A 27,189-nucleotide genomic window follows, 5' to 3' on the forward strand; every position below is an offset into this window, starting at 1 on the left:
AAAAACAACCTACTTAAAGGGGTACTCCGGCGCTTAGACATCTTATCCCCTATCCAAAGGATAGGGGATAAGATGCCTGATCGCGGGGGTCCCACTGCTGGGGACCCCGTGATCTTGCACTCCGCACCCCGTTAAAATCAGTCCCCGGAGTGTATTTGCTCCGGGTCTGATTACTGGCGATCACAGGGCCGGAGCGTTGTGACGTCAAGGCCCCGCCCTGTGTGATGTCACGCCCCGCCCCCTCAATGCAAGCCTATGGGAGGGGGCGTGACAGCTGTGATGTCACACGGGGCGGAGCCTTGACGTCACAACGCTCCGGCCCCGTGATCGGCAGTAATCAGACCCGGAGCGAATACGCTCCGGGGACTGATTTTAACGGGGTGCGGCGTGCAAGATCACGGGGGTTCCCAGCGGCAGGACCTCGCGATCAGGCATCTTATCCTCTATCCTTTGGATAGGGGATAAGATGTCTAAGCGCCGGAGTACCCCTATTAATTTAAAACGTATTTGAAACACAATTGACCCAATTAAAAACTGTATTTCTTCTGCTTTTACTTCCATACTTTAAACTGAAAGGTTCTTTATTATTAAGTTGTTGCAAAATAAAACTTGGGTTCGGACAAATGCTGAACCTATTGATGCCATTTACTTGCCTTTTAAACGTATTAAACGATTAAAATCAATAAACCTGCAATTATTACTTCAAAATGAGAAAAGATAATAGCTGGAACGGTTGAAGAATAAGAACAACGTCAAATCAGAGAAGATGACACCTGGAGGTAATCATTTTTCTAAAGACTCTATTAATACCCTTTATAACCTACTCACCTTCCTCAAAGGTCTTGTACCAACTCTGTAGTATGTAGATCTCATCACCCTCTCAATTTACAGCAGTAGAGCTCTACCTGTCAAGGGTGCCTACCCCGAAGCTTGACTAACTATGTTCTTGCTTCTATTGCCTATATATCTTGTAGACAGCTATGTTTATCTATAGCAATATGCATAACAATGCAGCCTATTGCTTGACTAGAGCTAAAATAATCATTTGTTCAGTCACAGGCAACATAATGTACGGTTTATTTTTCAGGTAATGTCTCTTATTGTGGAGAGTTAAAGTTAATTTGGTAGAGGAATCTTCAACTTAGGACCACCTCTATTACACATAACTGAGAACTAGATCATGTACCGTGAGCTTTGACATGCTGTATGAGCAATGCTCCTTGTAGTGTGAACCACTATGTTGATCCTACAACCTGAGAAGAGACTTTTGCAAATTAGCTTAAAAACATTAAAGCTGCGTTACATACATTTTTTTAATTCTTAACTAAAAGTCTAAAATTGTTTCAGTATATTTGAATTATTGAAAAGAACCTGGGCATTTGCCATTACTCAATGGAAAGCTTTACATTCATTCATTGACATATTTTATTTAACATACACATTTTCAAACGTAAAAATCTGCACATAATATAAAATATGCCACTACATTTTACACTGTGTGAACATAGCCTGAATAGTATTCTACTCTTATTTTGAAAGCAGACGCTGGAAGTGATTACATAAAAGGAAATGAGAATATTTTATAATCTTGCCATGCACAAGTAGATTCGTTTCATTTCTAATGCATCTATTATTACAGGCTAAATTACAATCTGCAGCTTAAAATACTTTAAAAATAAATAAAAAACAACAACTATTCTCTTGCAATGCGAAATGATGTGACCACATTTCTAATTGAATACACTATGGGTAAAATGATCATCGACTGCACTGTATAGAAATGTCAGGCTTTATAAGTAATAAAAAGCTTGGCCTGAAATGTTGTCTAAAAGGGAATGCTGCTTATTTCCAGCAAGAGGCAAATTAATAAACAGTAACACTAAACAGATGAGACTAATAGGTAGGAAATCTAAATATCCACAATACAAAGACTTAACACATGCTCAATGTATGTAGACAATTAAAACTCTATTGGCGTAAGGCCTTCATTCCATTCCCTCCTTCATTCCATTCTTTGACATGGGTACATTGGAGGCAGAGAAACGTACATATTGATCAATGACAGTTATGACAGAGTACAAATGCTTACAAGTACCGTAACAACAACATGAAACCAGAGAGGAAAGGGTTACAGAGCAGGGCTGCCAGGCTCCTGAGATAAGTGAGTCAGCAGAGTGAGGGAGGGGGAGGAGTCATCACAGTGCAGGCAAGAGGACACCCCCCCTCCCTTTGACAAGATGGAAAAGACATTGAGCAGCTGGAATATACAATTTTTTAGTGAAATATGGGTGATATGGAGACATGCTTCCTTAAGCGTACCTGTCAGATCCCACCAAAAAATATCTAATATGTTACTCAGCACCTGACCATGTAATTTTTAACAGTTTTTTTTTGCGGGATCTGACAGGTATGCTTTAAATAAGGAAGCATGGACTTTATAATAAATAGTGTCATAGACAAGTTTGAAAAAGAACTGTTAAATAAGCACTCTTTTTTTTTTTGCCCGTATAATGCTAATACCCCCCCCCTCACACAGTATTCCTGCAGTGTGATCTGTTTCCATAAATTTAATTGCTGCAGCTAGATCATGTGATCACCAGGAAATGACATGCTCTGATGGGCTGACTTTATGTGAACTGCAGAATGACAACTTGGGTGGGGCTTGTAGCCTCTCTCCCCCCTTCCATTGTATGTGTGCCTAGTCATGCTGGAGGGAACTGGGAGCAGGCTGCATGTCGACCTAGTGCTGCTGTAATTGCCCACTGGCCCCTGGTTTTTACGCACAGGTAGGTTAGCGTTAGGTCCCGTGCCATCTGAGAAACCTTGGCGTTGGTGTGCGGGCTCTGGTGTGTCCTTAATATAAGGATACACTGGCGAATGTCTCAATTTTAACATCAGTGTTGAGGGATTAGCCAATGTCATTGTATACATCTACCACAGTAGTGCACCCATATTCCTGTATTGTATTCTAATTGTTACACATCCACACCATTTATCTGGTGTAGGATTCTATTGTGGCACTTGTAGTCCGCTGCAGGCATCCTCCATTGTATGCATTTCTATGCTGGGGATTGCCCCTAGCAACGGACTACAAGGGCAGGATCTGCTCCCCCAGTATATATGCACAACTGCATTTGGGGTTGAGCACCTCCAGCCATTTGAGACCACGTTTTTTGTTGTTGTTTAAGAATGACATTCTCACCTATTAGATCCCTCCTGGCAGCTCGAACCTCTCCCAGCACCTTGTTCACTCTGTCTTTTATGCACAGAACGAAATTGGAATCAAAATGGCAGAAAACCCATGCACACCACATCAACTAAAATAGGTCTACATAATGCATAAACAAAAGCACTTATATTATTCTTTAACCTGTTAAGGACATAGGACGTTCTCTAACATCCCCGCTACCTGGGCTTTAATGCCCAAGGACGTTAGAGAACGTCCTGTTGTATTTCCGGTCTCTGCCGCTCGCCGGGCAAAGATCGGAACTGGATGCCTGCTGAAATCCTTCAGCAGGCATCCAGGGCAAACGCCGAGGGGGGCCATGTAGGCCCCCCCATGTCGGCGATCGCCGCAAATCGCAAGGGAAATCGCCCTTGCGATCTGCGGCGATACCGGGCTGATCGGGTCTCTGGGACCCAACCGCCCGGTACTTTCGCATGATCCCGGCTGACAGCCAGGACCATGCTGGAGCCTAGGAGCGAGGTGGCAAGCCTGCCACCTCCTCCGATCCCCTGCGATCCGTCGGTTAACTAACCGACCAATCGCAAGGGGGGGGGGGGGGGGGCGGTTACTTCCTCCCGTCCTGCCCGGCCCCTTGAAGTCCGGAGAGGACGGGAGGAAGACCGGAGGACGCGGCGGGGGACGGGGGAGTGCTGGGGACCGGCCCCGGTACTTACCTTGTTCCTGAAGACCCGGATCCCGGCGAGGAAGATGGCGGCGGCAGCGACAGGTGAGTTGATCTTCAGCCGCGGTCGGGCCCTTTACAGCAATGCACGTCGCCGTAAAACGACATGCATTGCTGTAATGGGACCCTGTAAACTACAACTCCCAGCATGCACAGACAGCCCTTGGCGTCTGGGCATGCTGGGAGTTGCAGTTTTGCAACATCTGGAGGTCCACAGTTTGGAGACCACTGTGCCCTTCCAGATGTTGCAAAACTACACATCCTCAGCATGCCCTTACTGTCCAGGCATGCTGGGAGTTGTAGTTCTGTAACATCTGGCCCTTCAGATGTTGCAGAACTACAACTCCCAGCATGCCTGGACAGTTTTGGCATACTGGGAGTTGTAGTTTTGCAACATCTGGAAGGGCACAGATTGGGAACCACTGTATTAGTGGTCTGCAAACTGTAGTCCTCCAGATGTTGCAAAACTACAACTCCCAGCATGCTGGGAGTTGTAGTTCGGCAACATCTGGCTCTAAAGATGTTGCCGAACTACTACTCCCAGCATGCCTGAGAATGCTGGGAGTTGTGGTTTTGCAACAACTGGAGGCACACTGGTTGGGAAACATTGTCTGTTTCCTAACTCAATGTTTCCCAACCGTGTGCCTCCAGCTGTTGCAAAACTATAACTACCAGCATACACTGATAAACTGTGCATGCTGAGATTTGTAGTTTTGTAACAGCTGGAGGTCCCCCCCTGTGAATGTACAGGGTACATTCACATGGGCAGGGGGCTTACAGTGAGTATCAGGCTGCAAGTTTGCGATGCAGCAAATTTTGCGCGGCAGCTCAAACTCGCAGCGGGAACTTGCTGTAATCCCCCGCCCGTATGACTGTACCCTAAAAACACTACACTACACTACCACAAAATAAAATAAAAAGTAAAAAACACTACATATACACATACCCGTACACAGCCCCCCTCCCCTCCCAATAAAAATGAAAAATGTCCGGTACGCCACTGTTTCCAACATGGAGCCTCCAGCTGTTGTAAAACAACAACTCCCAGTATTGCTGGACAGCCGTTGACTGTCCAAGCATGCTGGGAGTTTTGCAACAGCTGGAGGCACCCTGTTTGGAAATCACTGGCGTAGAATACCCCTATGTCCACCCCTATGCAAATCCCTAATTCAGGCCTCAAATGTGCATGGTGCTCTTACTTTGGAGCCCTGTCGTATTTCAAGGCAACATAATAGGGCCACATATGGGGTATCGCCGTACTCGGGAGAAATTGTGTTACAAATTTTGGGGGGATTTTTCTCTTTTAACCCCTTATGAAAAGGTGAAGTTGGGGTCTACAACAGCGTGTTAGTGTAAAAAATAAATTTTTTACACTAACACGCTGGTGTTGCCCTATACTGTTCATTTTGACAAGAGGTAAAAGGGAAAAACGCCCCCCAAAATTTGTAATGCAATTTCTCCCGAGTACGGAGATACCCCATAAGTGGGCGCAAAGTTCTCTGGGGGCGCACAACAAGGCCCAGAAGGGAGAGTGCACCATGTACATTTGAGGTGATTTGCACAGGGGTGGCTGATTGTTACAGCGGTTTTGACAAACGCAAAAAAAAAAAAAACCCCACATGTGACCCCATTTCGGAAACTACACCCCTCACGGAATGTAATGAGGGGTGAAGTGAGAATTTACACCCCACAGGTGTCTGACAGATCTTTGGAAGAGTGGGCTGTGCAAATTAAATATTTTGTACAGCCCACTGTTCCAAAGTTCTGACAGACACCAGTGGGGGGTAAATGCTCACTGTACACCTTGTTACGTTCCTCAAGGGGTCTAGTTTCCAAAATGGTATGCCATGTGGGGGTTATTTTGCTGTCCTGGCACCATAGGGGCTTCCTAAATGCGACATGCCCCCGACCAAAATTTGCTCTCCAAAAGCCAAATATGACTCCTTCTCTTCTGAGCATTGTAGTTCGCCCGTAGTGCACTTCAGGTCCACTTATGGGGTACCTTCATACTCAGAAGAGATGGGGTTACAAATTTTGGGGGGTATTTTCTGCTATTAACCCTTGCAAAAATGTGAAATTTGGGGGGAAACACACATTTTAGTGAAAAAAAATATATATTTTTTTACATATGCAAAAGTCGTGAAACCCCTGTGGGGTACTAAGGCTCACTTTATTCCTTGTTACGTTCCTCAAGGGGTCTAGTTTCCAAAATGGTATGCCATGTGAGGGTTTTTTGCTGTTGTGGCACCATAGGGGCTTCCTAAATGCGACATGCCCCCCGAGCAAAATTTGCTCTCCAAAAGCCAAATATGTCTCCTTCTCTTCTGAGCATTGTAGTTCGCCCGTAGTGCACTTCAGGTCCACTTATGGGGTACCTCCATACTCAGAAGAGATGGGGTTACAAATTTTGGGGGGTATTTTCTGCTATTAACCCTTGCAAAAATGTGAAATTTGGGGGGAAACACACATTTTAGTGAAAAATTATTATTTTTTTTTACATATGCAAAAGTCGTGAAACACCTGTGGGGTATTAAGGTTCACTTTACCCCTTGTTACGTTCCCCAAGGGGTCTAGTTTCCAAAATGGTATGCCATGTGGGGATTTTTTGCTGTTCTGGTACCATAGGGGCTTCCTAAATGCAACATGCCCCCCAAAAACCATTTCAGAAAAACGTACTCTCCAAAATTCCCTTGACGCTCCTTCGCTTCTGAGCCCTCTACTGCGCCCGCCGAACACTTTACATAGACATATGTGCTTACTCGAGAGAAATTGGGCTACAAATATAAGTATAAATTTTCTCTTTTTACCCCTTGTAAAAATTCAAAAATTGGGTCTACAAGAACATGCGAGTGTAAAAAATGAAGATGGTGAATTTTCTCCTTCACTTTGCTGCTATTCCTGTGAAACACCTAAAGGGTTAAAACGCTGACTGAATGTCATTTTGAATACTTTGGGGGGTGCAATTTTTATAATGGGGTCATTTGTGGGGTATTTCTAATATGAAGACCCTTCAAATCCACTTCAAACCTGAACTGGTCCCTGAAAAATAGTGAGTTTGAAAATTTTGTGAAAAACTGGAAAATTGCTGCTGAACTTTGAAGCCCTCTGGTGTCTTCCAAAAGTAAAATCACATCAACTTTATGATGCAAACATAAAGTAGACATATTGTATTTGTGAATAAAAATTTTTTTTATTTGGAATATCCATTTTCCTTACAAGCAGAGAGATTCAAAGTTAGAAAAATGCAAAATTTTCAATTTTTTCAGCAAATTTTGAAATTTTTCACTATGAAACGATGCAAGTATCGACAAAATTTTACCAATAACATAAAGTAGAATATGTCACGAAAAAACAATCTCGGAATCAGAATGATAGGTAAAAGCATTCCAGAGTTATTAATGTTTAAAGTGACAGTGGTCAGATGTTCAAAAAAACGCTCTGGTCCTAAGGTGTAAAATGGCCTGGTCCTTAAGGGGTTAATAATAGCCTATTCTGCACTATATAAGCAAAAAAACTATGAAAAAATACTAGACTGAGGCCGGGGTCACACAACGTAAAATCCTCGGTGCGTATTGTATTTTATGCGTCAAATTTTTTTTTTACAAGTCTAACAAAACGTTAATGTGGAGGCAAGATTTAACACTATGAAACTGTTATTGGTTCTAAAAAATTAGTTTTGTTCATCCATTAAATGAGAGTTTTATAGCACAAGCTACTGTACTTAAATGTAATGGTGAAAGTTAATATTTTTCAGCTTTTAACATGTTTGTTTTGCCACAATATTATATGTGCTAACCCAGAAATAGCCTCATGGCGTCATCTCTAAGACGACTTTAAATAAGCTCATTTTTAAAACAAGCGATCTTCAGTACTTGGTAGTAGTATAGCCAAAACTGTAACTTGGCAAAAAGCAGACTGTGTGCTGAATTTCAGAAAACGCTTTTTATTTCAAAGGGAAAAAGGATTTCAGTCCAATTTTGGCCTTAGCTATCTCAGAAGCGATCAAGTCAAATTGTTTTACTTACCCACAAAACAAAAATGTGCAAATATTTTCTACAAACATGGAAGTAACGCTTTTTCCCATCTCAAAACTGTTTATTCTGAAAAAGTAACTTGAAATTCATTACTCTGGTCTTATCTACTCACAGATTTTAAATATCACGGCATATCTGAATGGAATAAGCAACATGTACCACTTATTTAGAAACCATGTTTTCCTTAGGGCAGTGTTAAAGAGAAACAATTTAACCATTGTATGCAAACTATCTTTTTTGCAAATGTTACCATTCAACAAATAAAAAAATCTTTAATGGATATTTGCAACAGAGAAAATTCAGTGGGAAACAATGGAATGGTTTTCAAGTTGAAGGGGTATTAGGGTGAAAAACTATTTTTTTTTCATGTCCACTGGCTCCAGAAAGTTAAACAGATTTGTAAATTACTTATATTAACCCCTTAAGGACCAGGCCATTTTACACCTTAGGACCAGAGCGTTTTTTGAACATCTGACCACTGTCACTTTAAACATTAATAACTATGGAATGCTTTTAGTTATCATTCTGATTCTGAGATTGTTTTTTCGTGACATATTCTACTTTAACATGGTGGAAAATTTTTGTGGTAACTTGCATCCTTTCTTGGTAAAAATCCCAAAATTTGATGAAAAAATTGAAAATTTAGCATTTTTCTAACTTTGAAGCTCTCTGCTTGTAAGGAAAATGGATATTCCAAATAAAAATTTTTTTATTCACATATACAATATGTCTACTTTATGTTTGCATCATAAAATTGACAAGTTTTTACTTTTGGAAGACATCAGAGGGCTGCAAAGTTCAGCAGCAATTTTCCAATTTTTCACAAAATTTTCAAACTCACTATTTTTCAGGGACCAGTTCAGGTTTGAAGTGGATTTGAAGGGTCTTCATATTAGAAATACCCCATATAAGACCCCATTATACCCCCCAAAGTATTCAAAATGACATTCAGTCAGCGTTTTAACCCTTTAGGTGTTTCACAGGAATAGCAGCAAAGTGAAGGAGAAAATTCACAATCTTAATTTTTTACACTTGCATGTTCTTGTAGACCCAATTTTTGAATTTTTACAAGGAGTAAAAGGAGTGTTCGGCGGGCGCAGTAGAGGGCTCAGAAGCGAAGGAGCGACAAGGGGATTTTGGAGAGTACGTTTTTCTGAAATGGTTTTTGGGGGGCATGTTGCATTTAGGAAGCCCCTATGGTGCCAGAACAGCAAAAAAAAAAACACATGGCATACCATTTTGGAAACTAGATCCCTTGAGGAAGGTAACAAGGAATTAAGTGAGCCTTAATACCCCACAGGTGTTTCACGACTTTTGCATATGTAAAATAAAACATAAAAATTTTCACTAAAATGCGTGTTTCCCCCCCAAATTTCACATTTGTGCAAGGGTTAATAGCAGAAAATACCCCCCAAAATTTGTAACTCCATCTCTTCTGAGTATGGAGGTACCCCATAAGTTGACCTGAAGTGCACTACGGGCGAACTACAATGCTCAGAAGAGAAGGAGTCATATTTGGCTTTTTGAGAGCAAATTTTGGTCGGGGGCATGTCGCATTTAGGAAGCCCCTATGGTGCCAGAACAGCAAAAAAAACCCCACATGGCATACCATTTTGGAAACTAGACCCCTTGAGGAACGTAACAAAGAATAAAGTGAGCCTTAACACCCCACAGGGGTTTCACAACTTTTGCATTTGGAAAAAAAAAAAAGAAAATACCCCCCAAAATTTGTAACCCCATTTCTTCTGAGTATGGAAATACCCCATGTGTGGACGTCAAGTGCCCTGCAGTTGAACTACAATGCTCAGAAGAGGAGGAGCACCATTGAGCTTTTGAAGAGTGAATTTGTTTGGAATGGTAGTCAGGGGCCATGTGCGTTTACAAAGCCCCCCGTGGTGCCAGAACAGTGGACCCCCCCCCCACATGTGACCCCATTTTGGAAACTACACCCCTCACAGAATTTAATAAGGGGCGCAGTGAGTATTTACACCCCACTGGCATTTGACAGATCTTTGGAACAGTGGGCTGAGCAAATGAAAAATTAAATTTTTCATTTTCACGGACCACTGTTCCAAAAATCTGTCAGAGACCTGTGGGGCGTAAATGCTCACTGCACCCCTTATTACATTACGTGAGGGGTGTAGTTTCCAAAATGGGGTCACATGTTGGGGGGTCCATTGTTCTGGCACTATGGGGGCTTTGTAAACACACGTGGCCTTCAATTCCGGACACATTTTCTCTTCAAAATCCCAATGGCGCTCCTTCTGTTCTGAGCATTGTAGTTCGCCTGCCGAGCACTTTACATCCACATTTGGGGTATTTTCTTACTCAGAAGCAATGGGGTTACAAATTTTGGGGGAAATGAAAAATTTTGGGTATCACCAGCATTTTAGTGAAATTTTTTTTTTTGTCAAACACCTGTGGGGTTTTAATGCTCACTATACCCCTTGTTACATTTCGTGAGGGGTGTAGTTTCCAAAATGGGGTCACATGTCGGTATTTATTTTTTTGCGTTTATGTCAGAACCGCTGTAAAATTAGCCACCCCTGTGCAAATCACCAATTTAGGCTTCAAATGTACATAGTGCGCTCTCACTCCTGAGCCTTGTTGTGCATCCGCAGATCATTTTATGCCCACATATGGGGTATTTCCGTACTCAGGAGAAATTGCGTTACAAATTTTGGGGGTCTTTTTTTCCTTTTACCTCTTGTGAAAATAAAAAGTAAAGGGCAACACCAGCATGTTAGTGTAACATTTTTTTTTTTACACTAACAGGCTGGTGTAGACCCCAACTTTTCCTTTTCATAAGGGGTAAAAGGAGAAAAAGCCCCCCAAAATTTGTAGTGTAATTTCTCCCGAGTACGGAGATACCCCATATGTGGCCCTAAACTGTTTCCTTGAAATACGAGAGCGCTCCGAAGTGAGATAGCGCCATGCGCATTTGAGGACTGAATTAGGGATTGCATAGGGGTGGACATAGGGGTATTCTACGCCAGTGATTCCCAAACAGGGTGCCTCCAGCTGTTGCTAAACTCCCAGCATGCCTGGACAGTCAGTGGCTGTCCAGAAATGCTGGGAGTTGTTGTTTTGCAACAGCTGGAGGCTCCGTTTTGGAAACACTGCTATAAAATACGTTTTTCATTTTTATTGGGGGGGGGGGGGGGGACAGTGTAAGGGGGTGTATATGTAGTGTTTTACCCTTTATTATGTGTTAGTGTAGAGTAGTGTAGTGTTTTTAGGGTACATTCACACTGGCGGAGGTTTACAGTGAGTTCCCTGCTAGGAGTTTGCGCTGCGGCGAAAAATTTGCCGCAGCTCATACTTGATAGGGGATAAGATGTTTTAGGGCCGGAGTACACCTTTAACATAGATATTGCAACACCAAGAAAGAAAGGTTTTGGAATTATGGAAGTCACTGAATCAATAGACATGGTAATCTTATGCAAATGATAAAAAATTGAAACAAAATCCCAAGAGAAGGACCAGTGTAACATTCCCTTGCATTGCCCACATGGTTTTCAGACCAATCTTCATCATTGCATTCAACAGAAAAGCAAGACTTATCACTGAAGAGGATAGAGCGCCATTCCAGCTTCCATTGCTATCTTGTTTTGCACCATGCTAGCCTTTGAGAGCGGTAGCATGAGGTCAATTGAACACCTGTAGCTGGAAGTCTGGCTCATAGCCTAATGTCATGCAAGTGCCACCTGATGGTTTTGCAGACACTGTTTGATGCCCTAGACTTAGTATGTGATATCTAATTTCACTCTCAGTACAGAATATATCACTAAGCACTATTCTTGGCTAAACTCTAGCAGCTGTGGGTCCCGCGCAATCAGACATCTTATTCCCTATCATTTGTATAGGGGATAATATGTCTAGTAGCGGAGTACGCCTTTAAATTTGGGAATAGGATAGTAGCACATCTAATCTAAGGCTATTTATGGTGTGAACATTGATTTGTAGAGAAGTCCCCTCCTGAAAGGGTCACTGTAGAACAAGTTATTTTTCTTCTGAAAATTAGCTACTTACTTTTTTTTTGATGGAGCACTGCATTGCTTGTAAGACTACATACACCAGTTTTGTGCAGTCTCCTCAACTATTCTCCTAGTTCCTCAAAATGTGATAATGAAAGGCAAAACAATAACGTTAATGTTTTCAGACCTATTTCATTACATATAGATATTTCTTTCTTTTTCTCCTCCCACTTTCTAAAACTCAAAACATGGTGTAAACGGAATTCATTGTATTTCCCCCATCTCTCCAACCATACCCACCCGATCTACCAGTCACAGTCAATGGCTCCACTTTCTCCCCAGTCCCACGAGTCAGCTGCCTTGGGATAACCTTCGATTCTGCTCTGTCTTTCAAACCACACATCCACACCCTCACCAACTCTTGCTGCCTTCACCTCAGAAATATTTCTCGAATCAGCTTTTTCCTCAACTATGACTTAATTAAACTATTGGTACATGCCCTCATCATCTCCTGCTTGAACTACTGCAACATCCTTTTCTGTGGCTTTTCATCAAACACTAGCTTCCCTACAATCTATCCATACTCTGCTGCCCGATTAATCCAACTGCTCCCTTGGTTCTCCTCTGTCTCCCCCTTTTTGCCAATTTTCTTCACTGGTGACCCATTGCCAAGCTAATTCAGTTAAAAAATGTTCACTGTGACATACAAAGCCATCCATAACCTATCCTCTCCATACAACTCTGACCTGATCTTCCGATACAATCGCTCGCGCAATCTCCGACCCTCGTAAGACCACCGTCTGTGCTCTCCCCTCGTCTGCACCTCACACAACTGTCTCCAAGATTTCTGCCATAATTTCTCTATACACTGGAACTTACTACCCAGACACATCTGGCTTTTACCCACCATCAAGACCTTCAAGGGCAACCGAAAAACACATCTCTTCAGGACAACCTACTACCTAAAATTACCCTGCTGCCACTAGATTGCCCTATGAAGGGCTACTTACACACGGTAAGTGCTCACAGATGACCAGCCATCTCCCTCACCTACTGTTCCTCCCGCCCCTTGTAGATTGTAAGCCCTTGCGGGCAGGATCCTCTCCTTATATATCAGTCTACCATTTAATTAATTGTACTTGTGTCTGTGTCATGTATTGTAACCCTTTCATATGTACAGAGCTCTGGAACCAAGGGCACTATAACAATAAATAATAATCTTACTCATCTCTGAGTATTGCTCAAAACAGCTGCTCATAAGAAAACAGACACTAGATTCAACCAAATGTAGAACTTTAAAAATGGTGAACCACCCTCTAAAAAGTTCAGTATGTTCTTGGATATAAATATGTTATGAGCGAAAAATGTATGTGTATATATGAAAGATTTTCTTCAGAAGAAAATATAAAACATACGTAATACAAAACTTTTCAATGAACAATAGTTATTTGTTTAGTATGAAATTAGCATGCCATTTTGTTACATTGTTTTAAATAGACATATCTATAGTCTAGAAGGTATTTTGTGGGTTTGTTCCAAAAGAAGATCAACAGTGCCTTGTTAAAAAAAAAAAAAAAAATAACTGGCTGAGGAAAATAAACTTCAGATAAAAACCTTGGGGAGTTACAGAAATAGCTTGCGCTGTCTCTATTGCAGTGGTATACAGGCATAGGCAGCATTTTATAGATGTCACTGACTGTGTCTCCATTGGGGCATGTAAAAGCATTTTTTTTTTAACAATGCAAGTCCCCCCCCCACTATTTCCTAAGGATGTATGGCCGAATAACATATTTTTTTCTCAATAAATTCAATTAAGTACATTTCTGGACAATGTGTGTTAACTCCCCACATGTCCAGGAGCTGAGTCTAAGTACCCTCTAGGTTTTCACCCTTCATCTGACCCCAGGATGGAGAATCTGGACTTCTGCTGCTAGAGGACACCAGGTTGCTTCTCAAGCATATTTTCTGTGTGGGTAGTGGCTGGCCCAGTGGACCAGATTGTACCAGTGGGACTGACAGATAAGCATAGTCAGCAATTCAAGTCATACAAAGGAGAATCCAAACAGTACCTAGAAATGAGGCAGAAAGAGAGTGAAATGGTCTACAGGCAGAAGGTAGTAAAGATTCAGGTTAGCAATCTGGGTCAGCAAAAGAAGAGTCAGTATGGTGCAATAGGGATCAGGAAGAATCAGAAACTAGGAGACAGGCAAAGGTCAGAATACCTAGAACAGCTGAATAAGAACAGCACACCTTTGCTATGGACACTAAGGAACAACACTATTGATCAGGCACATCATGCTGGGTGAAGCCGCCTTAAGTGTTAGCCAGAGATTGGTGGTGGTGGCAGATAACTGGCCTTTTAAAATTTGCAGGTGCACACCACCTATGGGAGTGGGAAATTGGGGGAGCATAGCAGTGGCAAAAGGACAGATGAAGCCGTGGCAGACAGTGAGAGGACCCTGATGGGAGGCACTGCCGGGCCAGCAGTGCGGCCATTCGAGAATGGAGCATGGGGGTGGTGGCGAGTACAGGATGGCAGCAGGACGTACCTGCTTGTATTACACCATTTCCACAAGAATATAGAAAGAAAATATAATTATGCAATGAACATGTAAAAGGAATGCACAACATACGAAAATAAAATAAACACATGCTGTCATTTTCTCATAACAATAGTAGTCTTATATATTAATACATTATTAAAAAAATAAATCAACAAAGGCCCTTAAAAAAAGAATATGAATATCATGTATTACCATAGAACACAGAATTATTAGACAATGTAACATTGCAGCCATTTTCATAAGACACGTTTTTTATGCATCTATATAAATTTCTATTTGTACAATAGCATATACTTTGAATCTTAAATAAAATATTAAATGGAGCATCTATGCATCCTTAAACAAAAAAGAAAAAACGAAACTATTTAACAGCTTTTCCTTTCTTTTTCCCTCCTCCCCAACCACCACTGAGTTGAACTGGATTGTCTCGAAATGAGATGCGTTCCTTCCGTTGAGGTCCAGTATTAGTTTTCACTGGTACACATACATTTCTGTCTAGAAAACATAAAGAAAAAAATTTAGATTAACAGATTCATAGTAACGTAGAATGTGTTGGCAGATAAGAGCCATTTGGCTCATCTAGTCTGCCCAGTACTCTAAATACTATGAATAGTGCCTGACCCTATCGTATATGAAGGATAGTCTTCTGCCCACCCTATGCATGCATTAAACTACTTCACTGTATTAACAGCTACCAAATCCACAGGAAGGCTATTCCATATATCCACTGCTCTCTCAGTAAGGTAATACTTTCTAAGATTACTTTTAAATCTTTGCGCTTCTAATATAAAACTATGTCCTCTTGTAGTAGTTTTTTCTTCTTTTCAATATCCTCTCCTCCTTTACTTTGTTGATGCTCTTTATATAATTAAATTAACAGATTCGATAAAATGGGCATCGATATCGTAATTAGTTAAAAATGAAGAAAATTTCAAAGATAGTCGGCACTCACCATGTCTTCGGAGTATCTTTTTTTAATTAATAATCACATATTAAATACAGGGGAGGACAACAAACAGAGGGGGTACCACAAGGCGACAGCACTGTTTTGCAGTATGGCGTGCTTCAACTGGCCTCTGAATCCAAATGGAGTGTAAGTCCACATAAACAGGTGCACAATTAATTTAAACCAATCACCAAAGTCATACACCCAAACATGTGACCACATGACGTCTCAGACCTGGAAGGGTGACAGACGAAGGAGTTCAGTTCCACCCTATCATTTAACCCTAGAGGGCCCATAGCCATTGCTATTGTATTTAAATCATCATCTCCTTCCAATATATACCAGTTTTTTTTGATAGACTGTTTCAAAATGTTATTCATAGGTGAGTTATTAAATGTAAAAATAAATCTTCTCTCTTTGTTACTTATTTTATATTGCTTGCAATTTATTATCTCATTTCTATCTCTCGTATCTGCTCTTTTCCTTCCTGCTTTTATTAGTTCTTCTGGATACTACTAATTCGTTGGCTTGTTGGTGGTATGTAGCTTCTCCTTTTTTTATCCTTTTTAATCTTACAAATTGCCTGTAAGGGATTCCCTTCTTTACTGAGTGCGGATGCGAACTATTGAAATGCAGCAGCGAGTTTTTTGCTACTTTTTTACGGTAACCTTCACTGCTTAATTCACCATTAGTTATTTTAAGGCAGACATCTAAACATTCAATAGAGTCTCCTCCGAACTGACTGGTGAACTCCATACTGACCTCGTTGATAGCATTCAGATACACAACAAACTCAGTAAACTGCTCTTCAGTCCCTGACCAGATGATAAGTATATCATCAACAAAATGCACGTAGGTTTTTATGTACTGTGTGAAAGGTTTCTGAGTGGTATATACATGTTTGGACTCAAACATGGCCAAAAATAAATTGGGGTATGTACAGGACACTGGTGTCCCCATCGGCGTGCCAGTGTCCTGTCGCTACCATTTACCGGAGAACTGAAATGTGTTGTTGAAAAGAATAAATTGAAGGGCCTCACAAATAAAAGTAAAAAATCTGGAGATTTATCAGAATACTATAAGAAATCATGAATTGCCTGTACACCCACATCATGGGGGATGTGGGTGTACAGGCTAACAACGTCTATAGAGCATAGGCTCCACCCCTTCTGCCACTGAATCTCCTCCATTATTTGTAACAAGTGGCTTGTATCCTTTAAATACTAGGTAACAGTGGTCGCATTAACCAGTCCACGTAATGTGACAAGTGCTCAGTCGCTGAGCCGACCCCGCCACGATGGGGTGACCCAGGGGTCGGCTCAGCGACTTATGCACTTTGGGAAGAAAATACCATTTAGATGGTTTGGGGGATTTTGGTATCAGTTTTCAGCATTCTTAAGTGATATAGTACCACTAGTTACTTGTTTCTTAAGGAATGTTTTTGTTTTTTCCAGAATTTTAGGGGTGGGATCACTAATAAAGGGGGGGGGGGGGGGTAACGTGTTTATGTCTGACAATTGCCTCTCGGCTTCTTCATTATAGTACAATTTTTTAGGACCACGAAACTGCCCCCCTTATCGGATTGGGTAACCACTGAATCATCTCTCGTTTTTACCCACTCCATAGCTTTTAATTTCTCTTTTGACAAGTTAGGGACTGGTTCAAGATACAAAATCGATTTCACATGTGCAGTTTGAGATAGATTTACATAGAGCCATTAAAGAGATCAACGTGTATAAGTTTTTTAGAATAAACCGATGAATGAGCAGCAACCTAAAGAAGGAGATGTTCCAGTGAAAATTGGTCCTTTAGGGTTTGTTATAGTGCCAAAATTTACACAACAAGAGAGGCCTTGGAATTTGATGAGAGTTATGAACCTATTGACAGTATGTCAGAGAGTGGTACCGAAAGGTTTACTAAAGGTAATAAGTCAGAGTTCTCTCCACCTATTATACAAGGTAGTTATATCGATCTGTTTCAAAAAGCAGTATAGAAGGATGCGAAATCTATTTTGTATCCTGAACCAGTCCCTAACTTGTCAAAAGGGGAATTAAAAGCTATGGAGTGGTTAAAAACGAGAGTTGATTTAGTGGTTACCCGATCCGATAAGGGTGTCATGGTCCTGTCAAAACAGCACTATAATGCCGAGAGGCAATTGTCAGACATAAACACATATACCTCCCCTTATGAGTGATCCAACCCCTAAAATTCGGGATAAACTAAAAACATTCCTTAAGAAACAAGTAACTAGTGGTATGTTATCACTTAAGAATTCTGAAAAACTTATACCAAAATCCCCTAAACCATCTAAATGTGCAAAGTGCATAAGTCGCTGAGCCGACCCCAGGGTCGTGCCATCGTGGCGGGGGTCGGCTCAACGACTGAGCACTTGTCCCATTACATGGACAAGTTTATTTGTGAGGCCCTACAATTTATTCTTTCCAACAGCACATTTCAGTTCTCCAATAAATGGTACTGACAGGACACTGGCACCCCGATGGGGACCCCAGTGTCCTATACATACGCCAATTTAATTTTGGCCAGGTTTGAGTCCAAACATGCATATACCACTCAGAAACCATTCACACAGTACATAAAAACCTACGTGCGTTTTGCTGATGATATACTGATCATCTTGTCAGGGACTGAAGAGCAGTTTACTGAGGTTGTTGCGTATCTGTATGCTAGCAACGAGGTCAATATGGAGTTCACCAGTCAGTTCGGAGGAGACTCTATTGAGTGTTTAGGTGTCTGCCTTAAAATAACTAATGGTGAATTAAGCAGTGAAGGTTACCGTAAAAAAAAGTAGCAAAAAACTTGCTGCTGCATTTCAATAGTTCGCATCCGCACTCAGTAAAGAAGGGAATCCGTTACGGGCAATTCGTCAGATTAAAAAGGATAAAAAAAGAAGCTACATACCATCAACAAGCCAACGAATTAGAAAATAGATTGCATGAAAGAAAGTATCCAGAAGAACTAATAAAAGCAGGAAAGAAAAGAGCAGATACGGGAGATAGAAATGAGATAATAAATAGCAAGCAATATAAAATAAGTAACATAGAAAGAAGATTTACTTTTACATTTAATAACTCACCTATGAATAACATTTTGGAACAGTCTATCAAAAAAACTGGTATATATTGGAAGGAGATGAGGATTTACAGGGGTACTCCGCTGCTCAGCATTTGGAACAAACTGTTCTGAACGCTGGAGCCGGGAGCTCGTGATGTCATAGCCCCGCCCCTCATGACGTCATGGGGCGGGGGGGGGGGCTGTGAAGTCACGAGCTGCCGGTGCCGGCACCAGCGTTCTGAACAGTTTGTTCCAAACGCTGAGCAGTGGAGTACCCCTTTAAACACAATAACCAAGAAGAGACCCCTAATAGCATATGGTAAAAATAAAACAATAGGAGATGTAATTAAGAACAAAGCCTGAAATGAAGATAATAAACAACATTCCTGGATTAAAGAGTTGATCCTCCAGGGAAATTTGCAATGTAAATCGTGTAACTTCTACAAATATAACATCAATACTAATATCTTAAGGATAGGTGCCATTGTAAATACAGTCCATGAGTTAATTACCTGTCTTTCTAAATACATTGTGTATGTGATTTTTTGCACATGTGGCTCTTATTACGTGGGCAAGACAAAGAGGCAATTAAGAGTCCGCATCAGAGTACATTTTTATTCATTTTGTTCTGGAAAAGGATCGCCTCGCCTCTTGTCCCACGTAATGAATGCCCACGGAGGAGATCCTCGTGTTCTACGCTTTGCTGGCATAGAACAGGTTAATGCAAAACCAGGTGAACTTAGAGATAAAAAGTTATTGCAGAGAGAGAATACCTTGATTAATGACATGCCGCATTATCAGCGTAATACAGGCATTTCCAAATGGCCTCGAACCGCCTCCGTGCCATGGCCATACTGTGAAGGGGGGTCTCGTAGAGGATGTCCCTGCTCCAGTACTGCCTGACACTGTTTTTTTTGACTAGGCCCATATGCAGCACGAGGCCCCAAAATGTCCACATTTCGGCTGCATTAACGGCATACCATTCATTGGGCCTAGCCAAAAGCGAATCAGGGTGATGGGCAATGAACTGTTGGGCGTATAAGTTTGTTTGCTCCACCATTAGATTGATAAAGTCATCACTGAAATAATAACTAAAATAGTCTATTTCAATGTATCCGGCCGTATCAATCCGGATTCCTGAGTCGCCAACAAACTCAGGAATCCGTGGCTGATATTCCTCTGGGGGTCTCCAGACAGGTTCACCGAAAGGTATGCTTGTCTGGGAGTCGGACTCCTATTACGAGTAGCATGGATGCTCGTACTAGTGTCGGCCACTGGGTCACTTTCATGGGGAGGTGCGTGGCCTCGCCTGGTAGCGTCTCCGCCACATTCTGGGGGACTCATCATTCCTGATGATGGGAAGGATGAGGAAAAACACAGAAAAGTAGGATCCTCCTCGTCCTCACTGGCATTTTCGGAGTCGGAGGCAAGTAAAGCGTATGCCTTCTCTGCCGCAAATGCCCGGTGGGCCATCGCCTTTTTTCTACGGTGGCGGGGTGTGTGTGTGTGGGGGGCGGGGGGGGGGGGGGACGGGCGGGGAAGTGTGTAGTGTATGTGATTTGTGTATACTATATATAACGGTGTATGATTACAAATCACAAACCATTATAATAAAAAAAAATCGCCAAAAATCGCCACCTCCCCCAGCAACAGGAGGTGTATGGCGGTGTATAGTACACCGCCAATCACCTTCTAATTCCGGGTAATCCGTGACCCGTATGACCGGAATCTCCTCTGTGGATTCATTCGATTGCCGACATTGGGGGGGGGGGGGGGGTTACTCTCCTGACCCCCCACTGGGTTTTCACAGGGTGCCTGCTGAATGATTTCAGTAGGCATCCTGGTCCGGACCCCGTCCAGTGCTCATCGGGGACCAAAAATTCCCACGGGCGTACAGGTACGCCTTGGTCCTTAAGTACCAGGGCATCAGGGTGTACCCGTATGCCCGTGGTCCTTAATGGGTTAAAGTAATTGTGCACCTGCTTATGGACTTACACTCCATTTGGATTCAGAAGCCAGTTGAAGCATGCCGTAGTGCGAAACAGTGCTGTCCCCTCGTTGTATCCCCTCCTCTGTTTGTCGTCCTCCCCTGTATTTGATATGCGAGTATTAATAAAGGAGATACTCCGAAGACGTAGTGAGTGCCGACTATCTTTGAAATCTTCTTCATTTTTGTTATTTGCAATACTTGAAATCAGAGCACCATTATACGCTTCATATAGAGATGCAGTCCAGCCTAGAGCGCTACAGAGGTCCCTGTGTCACGGCAGTGCCGAACAACATCTTCTACCTGCATACGTTTATCGTAAATATGTATAATGCAGAAAATAATGTAGGGGAGAGCACTCCTATGTAGATACAACTTGAGCAAAAGGATACGTATGCAGAGCTGTATATGGATCCAGTGAAGCAAATAACACCTGCGCTGTGCAGGCAATACAGTTGGAGTATCAAATAGCAAACAAACAAAAGAACAATAGCATGCACTCACTACTCCAACGGTGTCCAGAGGTTCGGGGTCACGGGGGGGGGGCATGTGAGGAATCGCCAAGGTGCTCAGAGGCTGCGCCGGTCGTTTCACTTGACAATGCACGCTTCTTCCGGCCGGAAGAAGTGCGCCTTGTCGCGTGAAATGACCGGCGTAGCCTCTGAGCGCTTCAGCGATTCCTCACATGCCGCCCCATGACCCGGACCTCCGGACGCCTAGACACCAATGGAGCGGTGAGTGCATGCTATTGTTCTTTTGTTTGTTTATCGTAAATAGTTCACCATGAGCTGTGACTTTTAGATGCACTAAGTCAACTGAAACTCACTAAATGACGTAGGTATCTACTGACTGCAATTAAGAAATGTAGAGATGTTATACATCAGACCATGTAACAAAATGGCCATGCCTTATACATTAAATAAAGCTTTGTTCAACCAATCTAGTAATCTTACAGATTTCTCCTCCTTGAGTTATAAGTGGAAACTAGTGAATGAAAAACAGACCATCAGCATCCTCAAGGGAGATACTTTTCGGAAATCAGAGATTCCTGCAAGCTCCACCCTGACATTTTTTTAAATTTTTTTATATACCTTTATAATTAAATATCTTTTTGTGACACCAAGGTTCCAGAAAAGATAGTGTGGCTGCACCATGAAACCAGCTGGAAGACGGCTAAAGAATCCCTCATGGCTCAGAATTCAGGAACAAACCAGCACTACTCATGGAAAAAAACTCTAAAACTGAGTAAGAAATGTACATATATAAATCTACATGCCAGATATAGTGAATGAGAAATTCCTACTGTTAAAAGGAAACATTTGGTAATAATATATGAAAGCATTCAATTTATGTAATTCCTCATAATATTGAAAGGGTCTTTAAATGGAACTAACCAAAAAAAGAGAGGTCTATTTATCTCCTAAAGAAATAATATATCCCCTACTTAGTATATAGAATAGGTTATACACATCAACTCTGATTATAGAAATAGAAATGTTATGGATTTTTTTAGCCATTTTAAGTCTATGCAAAAGACATCTACATCAAGTAAAGACATACGGTACATTTTCACTTGAATCTACATTGTGCATTTGCAAAAGACTAGTCAAATCCAGTGGCGTTGCGACCTGGGTGCGGGGGGTGCGGCCCGCACCAGGTGACACCAACCTAATGGGGTGACACCAAGACGCTCCGCAGCTCCCCCCCCAGCTACACCGACACCCCCATCTGTGCCCGACCGGCCTCCCGTCCGTCAGCACCCCCCCCCCCCCCCCCCGCCTGCGCTGTGTGTGCGGTGCGCCCGTTCGTCAGCAACCCCCCCTTTCACCTGCACTGTGCGCCCGTCCGTCATCACACACCCCCTCACCTTCACCAGCACTGTGCCCGGCCTCCGCTCCCACGTCTGCGCCGGCCTGACGTTACACCGCATGGCCGCGCAGGAGGATGTCAGTTACGTCACTCGCAGGGCGCCCGGTGAGAAGGATCGCTGCACTGGGTGGGTGAGTGTGTGTGTCTGTCTCTATCTATGTTTGTGTGTGTGACTGTGTGTGTGTGTATGTGACTCTGTGTGTGTGTGTGACTCTGTGTGTGTGCGACTGTGTGTGTTTGTGTGACTCTCTGAGTGTGTGTGTGACTGTGTGACTCTGTGTGTGTGTGTTTGTGCGACTGTGTGTGTGTGACTGTGTGTGTCTGTCTGTGAGTGTGTGTCTCTGACTGTGTGTGTGTTTGTGTGTGTCTCTCTGTGTTGTATGTGTTTTTTTTTTTGTGTGTGTGTGTGTGTGTGTGGGGGGGGGGGGTTGAACCAGCGATCTAATGTGGGGAGACTTTGACCCATTGTGGGGAACCTGCAAGGGAACCTGCGGCCTAATGTGGGGAAACTACTACCAAATGTGCGGAATCTATGCTACCTAATGTGGGGAGTCTATGCTACCAAATGTGGAGAGTCTATGCTACCTTATGTGGGGAGTCTATGCTTCCGAATGTGGGGAATCTATGCTACCTAATGTGGGGAATCTGTGCTACCTAATGTGGGGAAATTGCTACCTAATGTGGGGAATCTGTGCTACCTAATGTGGGGAAATTGCTACCTAATGTGGGGTAACTGGTACCTACCTAATGTGGGGGAACTGGTACCAAATGTGGGGAATCTATGCTGCCTAATGTGGGGAAAAGATGCTACCTAATATGGGGAAACTGCTACCTACCTAATGTGAGGGAACTGCTGCCTACCTAATGCTCCCCCCCTGGCAGTAGCACCCTCATCATCCACCAGCAACCCCCCCCCCCAGCAGCACCTCCAACAGCAGATCCTGATGGTGGATGATGGCGGTGCTCCTGCCAGGAGGATGATCCTGCCGATGGATGATGGGGGTGATACTGCCAGGGGGGATGGCCAGTAGCACCCTCATCATCCTCCAGCAACACCCCCCCCAGTAGTAGCACCCCCATCATCCACTAGCAACACCACCAATACCCCCCCCTCCCGTGGTAATAGCATCAGCTAACGGATGTTGAGGGGTGTTACTGCGGTTGTGGTATTATATTCAGAGGGTGCACTGTATGGCAACGTTATATTCAGAGGGCACAGTTTGTGGTAGTATTATATTCAGAGGGCGCAGTTTGTGGTAGTATTATATTCAGAGGGCGCAGATTGTGGTAGTATTATATTCAGAGGGCGCAGTGGGTGGTAGTATTATATTCAGAGGGTGCAGTTTGTGGTAGTATTCTATTCAGAGGGCGCAGTTTGTGGTAGTATTATATTCAGAGGGCGCAGTTTGTGGTAGTATTATATTCAGAGGGTGCAGTTTGTGGTAGTATTATATTCAGAGGGCGCAGTTTGTGGTAGTATTATTAGAGATGACCGAACTTACAGTAAATTCGATTCGTCACAAACTTCTCGGCTCGGCAGTTGATGACTTATCCTGCGTAAATTAGTTCAGCCTTCAGGTGCTCCGGTGGGCTGGAAAAGGTGGATACAGTCCTAGGAAAGAGTCTCCTAGGACTGTATCCACCTTTTCCAGCCCACGGGAGCACCTGAAAGCTGAACTAATTTATGCAGGAAAAGTCATCAACTGCCGAGCCAAGAAGTTAGTGACGAGTTGAATTTACTGTAGTTCGCTCATCTCTAAGTATTATATTCAGAGGGCAGAGTGGGTGGTAGTATTATATTCAGAGGGTACAGAATGTGCCGGTATTATATTCAGGGGTACAGTATGTGGCAGATTTATATTCAGGGGTACAGTATGTGGCATATTTATATTCAGAGGGCGCAGTTTGTGGTAGTATTATATTCAGAGAGTACAGTATGTGGTAGTATTATATTCAGTGGGTACAGTGTGTGGCGGTATTATATTCAGGGGTACAGTATGGGGCAGATTTATATTCAGGGGTACAGTATGTGGCAGATTTATATTCAGAGGGTACAGTATGTGGCAGATTTATGTTCAGAGGGCACAGTGTGTGGTAGTATTATATTCAGAGGGCGCAGTGGGTGGTAGTATTATATTCAGAGGGTACAGTATGTGGTAGTATTATATTCAGTGGGTACAGTATGTGTTGGTATTATATTCAGAATGTACAGTGTGTGGTAGTATTATATTCAGTGGGTATGGTGTATGGAAGGTTTATAATCAAAGAGTATAGTGTATAGTAGTATTATATTTAGAGGATACAGTGTCTGGCAGGTTTATAATAATAATAGTTTTCATATAGAGGATGAGAATGCGCTGACATAGTGAGGAGACGTCTGGGCATTAAGTTCTGCAGAGAGAAGTTTTAGCTGGAACAAGTCCTGGCGGTATGTACCATCTGAATTAGATAAGGGAAGACTATAGAGAAGACGTCACCTGTAGTCACTAATATCATTGTACATTCTCCTCTCTATGTCCTATCAGAGCTGTAGTCGCTTGTCAGTTCTACAGTTAGGTCAGTGAAACTACAACTCCCAGCATAACCTCACCACTGCTCAAAGAGGTACTCTACTGGAAAACATTTTTTTTTATCAACTGGTGCTACAAAGTTAAACAGATTTGTAAATTACTTCTATTTAAAAATCTTAATCCTTCCAGTACTTATTAGCTGCTGTATAAATGATTCACAGGAAGTTATTTCTTTTTTAATTTCTTTTGTCAGACCACAGTGCTCTGTGCTGACACTTCTGTCCATGTCAAGAACTGTCCATAGTAGGAGCAAATCCCCATAGCAAACCTATCCTGCTCTGGACAGTTCCTGACATGGACAGAGGTGTCAGCAAATAGCACTGTGGTCAGACTGGAAAGAACTACACAACTTCCTGTGGAGCATACACCAGCTTATAAGTACTGTAAGGATTAAGATTTTAAATAGAAGTAATTTAAAAATCTGTTTAACTTTCTGGCACCAGTTGATATAAAAGTAAATGTTTTCCAGTGGAGTACCCCTTTAAGTAATTCTGGGAGCTGTATATTTAAATGGTGAAAACTTCTTTAACACTTTCCCATTCTGTGGCAACTGTTATATCTGACTATTATACTGGAATTTCTCACAATGCGCTACAACAGTGGTGTCTGTCACAACAGGTTAAAAACTTACTGGGGGAGGGGGGAGGTATGGGGGTGACACCATTTTCTACTGCACCGGGTGACACCAACCCTAGCAACGCCACTGGTCAAATCTTCTAAAGAGTGAGTTTTAGACAAGATTAGCATTTTCCATAGAATAACATATTTTAAGCGCTTTCTCTTTATCTCTTTAAAGGGGTATTCTGGTGGAAAACTTTTTTTTTTTTTTTTATCAACTAGTGCCAGAAAGTTAAACAGATTTGTAAATAACTTCTATTAAAAAATCTTAATCTTTCCAGTACTTATTAGCTGCTGAATACTACAGAGGAAAGACTTTTCTTTTTGGAACATAGAGCTCTCTGCTGAATCATGAGCACAGTGCTCTCTGCTGACATCTCTGTCCATTTTAAGAACTGTCCAGAGTAGGAGAAAATCCCCATAGCAAACATATGCTGCTCTGGACAGTTCCTAAAATGGACAGAGAGACGTCAGTAGAGAGCACTGTGGTCATGATGTCAGCAGAGAGCACTGTGTTCCAAAAAGAAAATAATTTCCTCTGTAGCATTCAGCAGCTAATAAGTACTGGAAGGATTCAGATTTTTTAATAGAAGTAATTTACAAATCTGTTTACCTTTCTGGCATCAGTTGATTAAGACCCCCCAGAGTACCCTTTTAATGTGCTTTTCCTCTGTTATTCTTCCTGAATTGTATTCATAAATTGCGAATGTTGCCCCCACACAGTCTGACACTGTCAGCAGTGATTGGGTCACAGACTTTGGGTACACACCCCACTGCTAACACCTACGTGTCAAATTTTTTTTTTTTCAGGGGCATTAACATAGGAATGGTAGAACGTACAATTCTAAGAAAAGAAAATCCAGAATTACTTTATGAGGGATGCAAGTGTTTACTATAACAGGCATGCTGGGAGGTCCTTTATAAAATATGATACAGTAAGATGTGTAAATGCTTACTATCTGAATACATTACTTACTAGATAATGTCCCAGAACTTCTTTGCGTTTTCACTTTTTCTTCTCTGTTCTGAGATAATGTACTTCCAGATTTCAAAGACATAAGGTCTATGTCATCAGCTTCTTTGCTTAAAGGTTCTTTAGCCTGAAAAGTGTGACAAATATTGTAACTATGTGGCTGTTTTTGAGACCCAATGTTACCCCAGAAAACTGTGTATAAACATAGCCTTTACCACTGCACATCTGCCACAGACATTAACAACCACAGAAGTGCTCCTCAATGTACACACAATGGAGGACATTTACAAAGTGTTGTGTGAATTTTCAACAGTTTTTGAACCAACATATTGCGGACTTGCGCCAAATTTATCAAACGGTGTACAGACTTTGATGAATCACCACATAACTTCTCTGTCGCAGAGAAGTGGCGGCTGTGCGGCAAATGTATGAAATGTCGCATGGACCTTAATACAATCGTCGCATAGAGTTCTATGGGGCAGGTCACCTGTCATAACTTTTTAATTTGGCCCCTGAGACATTTGTGCAAAATTTCACAAAAATAATACTGATAAATCAGTGACCCCTACACTAAGTGCTCTAAATAAGATGACTCCATTGAAATAAAATGTAAACGTTCTAAATGAAATGTCACAGAAAATGTTGCATGGGGCCAGCCTGCAACTTTTCAT

General features: G+C 42.2%; 1 protein-coding gene across 2 annotated transcripts in view; it reads right to left on the reverse strand.

Moving 5' to 3' along the window:
• Positions 1–11,201: 11,201 nt before the first annotated feature.
• Positions 11,202–27,189, reverse strand: part of LRRIQ1 (leucine rich repeats and IQ motif containing 1) — a 213,004-nt gene continuing 197,016 nt past the window's right edge. Inside the window, exons 24-25 of one of the 2 annotated variants that reach the window (XM_056574413.1) lie at positions 26,522–26,645; positions 11,202–14,978 (exon numbers count right to left, since the gene is read on the reverse strand). In XM_056574413.1, coding sequence (XP_056430388.1) covers positions 14,845–14,978; positions 26,522–26,645 — 258 coding nt within the window. In that variant the 3' untranslated portion in view covers positions 11,202–14,844. The remainder of the gene's footprint in view (positions 14,979–26,521; positions 26,646–27,189) is intronic. The other variant, XM_056574412.1, reaches the window with a different exon arrangement.

This window comes from Hyla sarda, chromosome 4 (assembly GCF_029499605.1).
Source record: "Hyla sarda isolate aHylSar1 chromosome 4, aHylSar1.hap1, whole genome shotgun sequence".
Classification (NCBI taxonomy): domain Eukaryota; kingdom Metazoa; phylum Chordata; class Amphibia; order Anura; family Hylidae; genus Hyla; species Hyla sarda.